The sequence below is a fragment of the Odontomachus brunneus genome, unplaced genomic scaffold (assembly GCF_010583005.1).
Source record: "Odontomachus brunneus isolate Ranch 3 - 2012 unplaced genomic scaffold, Obru_v1 Obru_scaffold_100, whole genome shotgun sequence".
In the NCBI taxonomy this organism is placed as follows: domain Eukaryota; kingdom Metazoa; phylum Arthropoda; class Insecta; order Hymenoptera; family Formicidae; genus Odontomachus; species Odontomachus brunneus.
In genome coordinates, this window is record NW_022639550.1 from 272,780 (window position 1) to 279,707 (window position 6,928).

General features: G+C 46.2%; 2 protein-coding genes across 6 annotated transcripts in view; one reads left to right on the forward strand and one right to left on the reverse strand.

The window, feature by feature from the left end:
• Positions 1-6,928, reverse strand: part of LOC116848778 — a 172,969-nt gene that overhangs the window by 121,417 nt on the left and 44,624 nt on the right. The gene's annotated exons all lie outside the window — the stretch shown is intronic.
• The window catches only part of LOC116848781, a 156,516-nt gene that overhangs the window by 96,330 nt on the left and 53,258 nt on the right, over positions 1-6,928 (forward strand). For all 3 annotated transcript variants that reach the window (XM_032825252.1, XM_032825254.1, XM_032825253.1), the window contains exon 3: positions 3,558-3,775. In XM_032825252.1, the coding sequence (XP_032681143.1) occupies positions 3,558-3,775 (218 nt within the window). The remainder of the gene's footprint in view (positions 1-3,557; positions 3,776-6,928) is intronic.

The window sequence follows — 6,928 nt, forward strand, 5'->3', positions numbered from 1 at the left end:
GAGAGAGAGAGAGAGAGAGAGAGAGAGAGAGAGAGAGAGAGAGAGAGAGAGAGAAGACCGACCCCAGACCAGATACAATATTAATTCTATATTTTTCGCCACTGTGTCACACAAACGCGCTGCGAGGGAACGCGCGCGTGCGACGGGCGTATGCGCGATCGCCGTGACTCGCACATATTCGCGTGCGTGCATGCGTGCGTAAATGCGTGCGTGCATGCGTATGTATGCGTATGTACGCGTACACATACGCGGGTACGTATGCCGCCTGCAAAAAGCTCGTCCCCGCGCGTTTATTCGCGATTGCGAGCGAGCCATTAAACAGATTCGCATGGAATTTCACGACGAAAAAAGGATCGGCGAGGGCGCAGCATGGCGTTCTCGCTCGTGGAAATTGCGCGGAACGCGCAATCGATGAAAAAGCTTCATTTCAACGCGAGCTTATTACGAAATTAATTTTATATATAATACGGCGTCCTCGCCGTATCTTCCTTCCTCGACAGGCGATGCCCCCGTCGTATACCGAGCCGCAACGTCCGAAAACCGTCTGCGGCCCCGCGATCGCAATAATCATTCTTGGTGCAATTACGCGATTATCCCGCGCGCGTCCCTATTCTCACCGGCGAAAGAACGAAACGCACACACGCACACGCACGCACGCAGGCACGCATGCACGCACGCACGCCCGCACGTGGGCGAAAACGCACAGCGAGCGACGTTCTCCCGCGTTTACGTCGCGAGGTCCGGTCGATACCGTCGCGGCAATTGGCGCGAAATTGTAAAAAAATATTTCCCGGGCTCTCGCGCGAGAGCAACCGGAGAGAGAGAGAGAGAGAGAGAGAGAGAGAGAGAGAGAGAGAGAGAGAGAGAGAACATGCACACAGCATCGGCGATGCGTGTGCAGTGGCCACGCACGACAACATATGCGCCCGAAATACACACGCCGGCAAAATCCGAGGCCGGCCAATTACAAACACGCCGTCTCACACGCCGGGCTGTCAGTCATCAATCCGCGGAATATTTTTCTCTGGGTCAATTGAACAATTGTACGCGTCGTCGGGCCGACCCGGACCGGGCCGTGCCGCTCGGCTCCGTTCTGTTCGGACCGGGCCGATGGGTTTTAATGTATTTGCCGTTAGCAGCGCGCGCGGGCTTTCAACGGCTAACCGGTAAATCTTCTGACGAGCGATTAACTCGTTTCTCTCGGTACTCCTCAGCTATTAAATTACCATCGGCGATACCGCCGGCAATAAAACTTGTTCGGGGTGATACTAAACCGAGCGAAAGGTTGCCCCGGACCCCGGCGCGGATTATACAATAATCTCTTAAATCACTTAAATGCACCGCGCGTTTATTTATTCCCCATCAAATTATCGGCGTTACTTTGAGCTTTACGGCCGCGCGCGTGCGGGAAGGAGACAGGAAGAGCGCTGTGTTTATCGAGTTTGTCGACGAAGACCTTTTAGCGCGAATAAAAGGGGGAGAGGGGGAGAGAGACTTCTTCTGTGGGTTGCTGGACGTGTGGCAAATGTTTTTGATCGCGCGGCTCTCGACGGATCAATTTTCGAGTGTACGCAGAGAAATATCTCGAGTCGAAATTTTGGTCCCACTTTCAATCTTATTCTTATTCAACCTTTCAACCTTTAACCTATTCCATTCAACATCTACTTTGATATTCTGAAACCTATAATTTATTTTGATGCTAAAGAAAATGATAATTTCAAATATTATCAGAATCAAAATAGGAGTAAATCGTATCATTAGAATTAAACTAAGTTTGCTGACTTAGCTCCTACTGCGTTGTAGAATTCAAGTTTAACGTAGGGCCGAAATTTCGACTCGGAATCATTCCGCTGCTAAGAGCATTTACTCAGTTTGCTTTCCTTCTTATCTGAACTTCTCGGAATGAAATCTCACTCGTAAAGTAGAGTGGCCACCGAGCCACTCGAATTCGAGTGATTTTTCACTCATGCGGAGTGAATTCTCTGCCCCAAATCGATGATTGAATACTTTCACTCGAAATCGAAGAGTGAATCTCTGATGTGCCTCTACCGTCGCAGAAAACTCACTCGTATAGAGTCAGAATTCTGCGAATTCGAAGTGAAACATTCACTCTTGCGATTTCGAGTGACAGTATTTTCACCTTAAGTAAAAACATCGCCACTTTTTACTCGTTTTGAATTTCGAGACTCCGTTCCAAAAAATTTAGAGAATCCTTTTGACTAATAGTAATCTTCAAGAGAGAAAATATTTTCTCTTTTAAAATACAATCTGACAATATATTCATCACAAAACTTAGAGAAGCTCATTATCATGTACTTAAAAGAAGAATTTATTCAATTTCTTTCTTATCTCAATTTTTCCAATATTCTTTTCGATTTTCCTTCTGTTTCGAATTTCAATTTGCTTTCTTATCCAAATTTTCCAATATTTCTTTCAATTTTTTTGTTCCACTTTTCCAATATTCTTGATTAAATTACTAAACTCGCCGAGAATGTATTTTGAATAAATTTAATGCTTATGATAAATTTTCAATGGATATCAGCGGGTGTGTAAACTGAAGAGATACTTGAAACAAGTAATATTTACTTGCATGTATTTTTCTACGTGTATGTCGCGTTCTCTCGTTATCGTACATAGAAAATCGTAAAAAGGGGCGAAGGGGTTTTACTCCACTGTAACTCTGCGAGCTTCGCCTGATTCGAAAAGCCGTGGAAAAGATAAATTCGATCGTTGGAAAAAGTTGGCGAGCAAATATCGAAAGTTTGGGAAAGCGCAGTGTCTAATTCCCGGCGAATCTCCCGGCGCAACTATGTCTAAACTAGGCTGAAAATTCAACCGGGGTGCCCGGTTTATACCTGTAGCTGTGGGATTAAGAGTTAGACGATGTTCTCTCTCTTCCTCTCTCTTCCCCAAAATGAATCACTCGCGCTTTCTCCTCCCTCCCCCCTCTCTCTCTCTTTCTCTCTCTCTCGGTTGCTTTACGTCGAAGGAAACACTTCGCGATGGAGCGACGCGAGTAACGGTAGTTCCTGTCGCGAATTAATAGCGCGATAATTCGAGCCAGCTAGCGAATGCACGCGCGAGTGCATCCACGTGCGCGCACAAGAGCGAAGCAGAAGAAGCTCCCGGCTCACCGGGAGATCCAACGAACGAGTTGTCGTCGCAAGCAGCCCAACGACGACGTAGCGTACGCTAAAGCCTCTCGCGAATTTCCACTCACTCCACATTTCTCCGGATAAAGAAGCTCGCACTTCTTTCCGCGCCAGGACGAATCCGAAAGGCGGAATGAGCGGAGTGGAACGGGCAAGACGGGGAATTACCGTCGTCGCGCGTCCGGCTGTGCCGGGTTAATTCCCGCAGCGACGGGTCGCGCGCGCGGCTGTCCGTTACTCCCTGCGCGAAAATTTTTGCCGTTTTACGACCTCAGCCGTGGTCGACGTCGACGTCGTCGCAGCAGCCATCGACGAGGACGACGACGACGACGACGGCCGAGCGAGCGAGATAAGCGCGCCGAAAATCTAAAGGGCGTCGCCCTCTCTGTCCTTCTCTGTGCGCAGGGGTGATGGTGAAGCAGGAGGCGAGGGACGACGGTTACGAGACGAGTCCGGACCTCGAGATGAGGAGCACCGGCGGTGACAGCAGTCAGCAGTATCACACGCCGCTGACACCACACACGCCGCACACACCGCACACGCCGCACACGCCCCTCACGCCGATATCGGCGACAGCGCATCAACCCCAGCAGCCGGGCTCGACCGCCTCCGCCCTCGGACAGGTGAGTTTTTCATATATTCGCTTGCCCTGCCTGCCTGCCTGCCTGGCCTCGCGACCGCCGATGCTCGCCCGCACCCTCCACCCCCGTTTCCCGTTCCTTCCTTCCTTCCTTCCTTCCTTCCTTCCGGCCGGCTACCCGGCTGCACCCTCGAGCTGTTTACGTAGCCGCGATCCTTGTCCCCGTGGCTCGCGATTTCATTACATCTTTGTGGCCTCGAAATTGGGTCGGCATTAACGGTCGGCAAGAAGTTGCCGCAAGATATCAAATATGTCTCTCCCTTTCGTCATTCTCGATTGACGATCTGGTTTGAGGTCCGTTTTGAATCATGATTATGTAAATGTCAGGACAAATCCCGAGTCGAAATTTTCATCTTACTTTGAGCCTTACTATTTCACTCAATATTTATCTTGATATTCAACTTCTATTTTGATATCCTATAATATAATCTGCTTTGACGCTAAAGAAAAGGAGATTTCGGACGTCACAATCATTAAAGTAGGAGTAAATTATATCATTAGAATTAAACCTACTTTACTAACTTAGCTCCTACTGTACGTTGTAGAATTCAAGGTTTAATATAGGGCCAAAATTTCGGGATGCTACGTTCGCGGAATTGCCGGTCAGATGCGAGTGTACGTGTGCGCGTGTGATCGCCGTAATTATGCCGTGGGCTCGCGTGTAGTAACGGCCGTATTCTCGGTCGACTTTATGTCAAAATTTCGTGTTAAGCGCAACTAATGGCGGCTTCACCAAAATCGCCGCTCAGATAGCGGCGAGATCCCGGGGAATCTCGGAGGTACATTCGCATGCGATTATATTTGCGAAGGGTTGAATAAGGGAGGAGGGAAGAAGGAGACGAAGAAGAGCGATCTGCCTGGCGCAAGTCAAACGCGTCGTCACGTCATGATGGAATAACATTTATGTAGCACAGTAGTGAGCTGACCGCGCGCGCGTCGCACGATTATCATCTCGAAATCCGTCGGGGGCGCCGCGATAATAGAGTTCGCGATTTAAGATCCCGCGCGCGTGCACGCACGCACGCACCCACGCACCCGCGTGGATCGCGCTGTTTATCAAGAAGGGCGATGGGTGCCAATCAAGTCGCAAGCACGCCGGGCGATTCGGCCAACGTTTATAAGAGCCGCGCCCGGAGGGGCGCTTTTACGAGCGAGTATCACGGGTCGTAATCGACGGAGAAAATACGTGCTTATGTAAAGAGAAAGAGAGAGGGAGGGTGGCAAAAAAGGAGAAGAGGAAGAGAAAGAAGACGAGAAAAAAGAAAGAAGAGTCGCGCGCGTAAAATGTCAAAATTATTGGCCAATAAAGAGCGCAACGGCGGCTTCTCTCATTAGGACCCGCCGGTATCGGCGGTATCTAGCACCTCGCAATCAAAATTACGAGCAATAAATTGCAATAAAGACGCGCGCAATCGCCACTCGGAGTTTTCGCAATGCCGCGCGCCGCGACAACGGCGATTTGCATCTTCATGTTTGCTTTTACGATCTACTTACGCAACATTACTTCTGTCGCTGCACAATGAGACACGCGGAACACATGGGTCGATGGGAGCGGGGCGAGAGAAGACGACAGAGAGAGAGACTCGGGGGAGGAGAGCTCGCGATGTTACTTATTCTTCGCTTTACAAACTGGGAAGCGTCTCCGAACGGGCCGTTCCGCGATCAACCCGTCTTCTCTTGCGCGATTCGTCCGACTGAAAAACCTGGTGTGGAATGTGTGCGAAAAAGAGAAATATTACGTGGTTATAAATAGATGGATTTATTATTTTGCATTTTTATTTATTATTTATTATTTTGCATTTTTATTTATTATTTATTATTTTGCGTTTGGAAAAATACCAAGAAATTTCTATGCAAGTTCGCCGCAAGCACACTTAAGTAAGGTGACTAGATTAAAATTAAAAAGAAGAAACAAACTTACTGTATTTATCTGAGCTGTGAATTTTCTTAAAGTCCTTCTTTGTCAGAAGAAAAATTCTTTGAACCGGGATAAGCTGAGTAGTTTAACCGAATCTGGGACAAGTCGGCGTGCTGGATAGTATACAAGAAAATCTGGGACAAAGGATAAAAAATCGGGACTGTGGTAGGAAAAACGGGACATCTTTGGTCATCTTAACTTGAATCTTAACTAGAATACAGTAAATATTAATGTGAGATAAAAATGTTGATATAATATATTACAAAGATTAAAAAAAGAGGGCAAAGAGAGTACACTGAAAGGAAAAATATCTGAAAAATAAAAATATTTTTTTTCTGTGGGAACTAATAACATATTTACTTGAAATTCTTTTATTTAAATAGTATAAACAATCGATTTCATGAGAAACTAAGATTTAAGTATATTTTTATATTTGAAAAATATTTTGTATTAGCATAAGTAAATGTGTCATTAGCCACCGAATAAATAATTTTTATTTCTTAGATATTTTTTTTTCTCTCACAGTATATACCTATACAATGAATGAATTAAACAAGAGCAGCCCCTCTTTCTTTCAAGAAGAAATTGTACAATTTTTAATGTGTACACGAGGAAAAAATATTCGAAAATTTATTCATGAGGCACAAAGTTTATTTCACAGAAATAAACTTCATTTCTCAGAAATAATTTTTATACTCCACAAATAAGTTTTCTTTTCTCAATGTATAAAGGTTCAATATTTTTTGCGTGAATGGGAATGCTGTTCCCATTTCTTTGACAACGAAGGATGTTTTTCTTCTTTGTCTGTTTCACGGATAATCGAATTCCTCGGTCAGAAGAAAGTGAAAAGAAAAAAGAAAATGATCGATTCGTGCGTGCGCGAAAAATGCGAAAAATGATTTTAGCGATTAGTTCGCGGCGGAGATCCGGTCAGTATCTATTTACATTTCATTACCCACGCGATATACGCCAAAGAGAACGAGATATAACGAAATGTGTTATGAAGAGCGAAAACTGTTACATCTTTCAAACGACCCACGGCTTTTTCATTTTACAAGCCGTCCAAATAAAAAGCGAGCGCGATCCGCGAATGAATATTTCGACGGTACGTTTCAGCGACTTCAATCAGAGAACGGCGCATTTTCCGCTCATGAATTAATTGCAGGTTGCAGCGACGATTCCCCTCTCCCATTCCTTTCCATACTTCCCCCCCCCCCC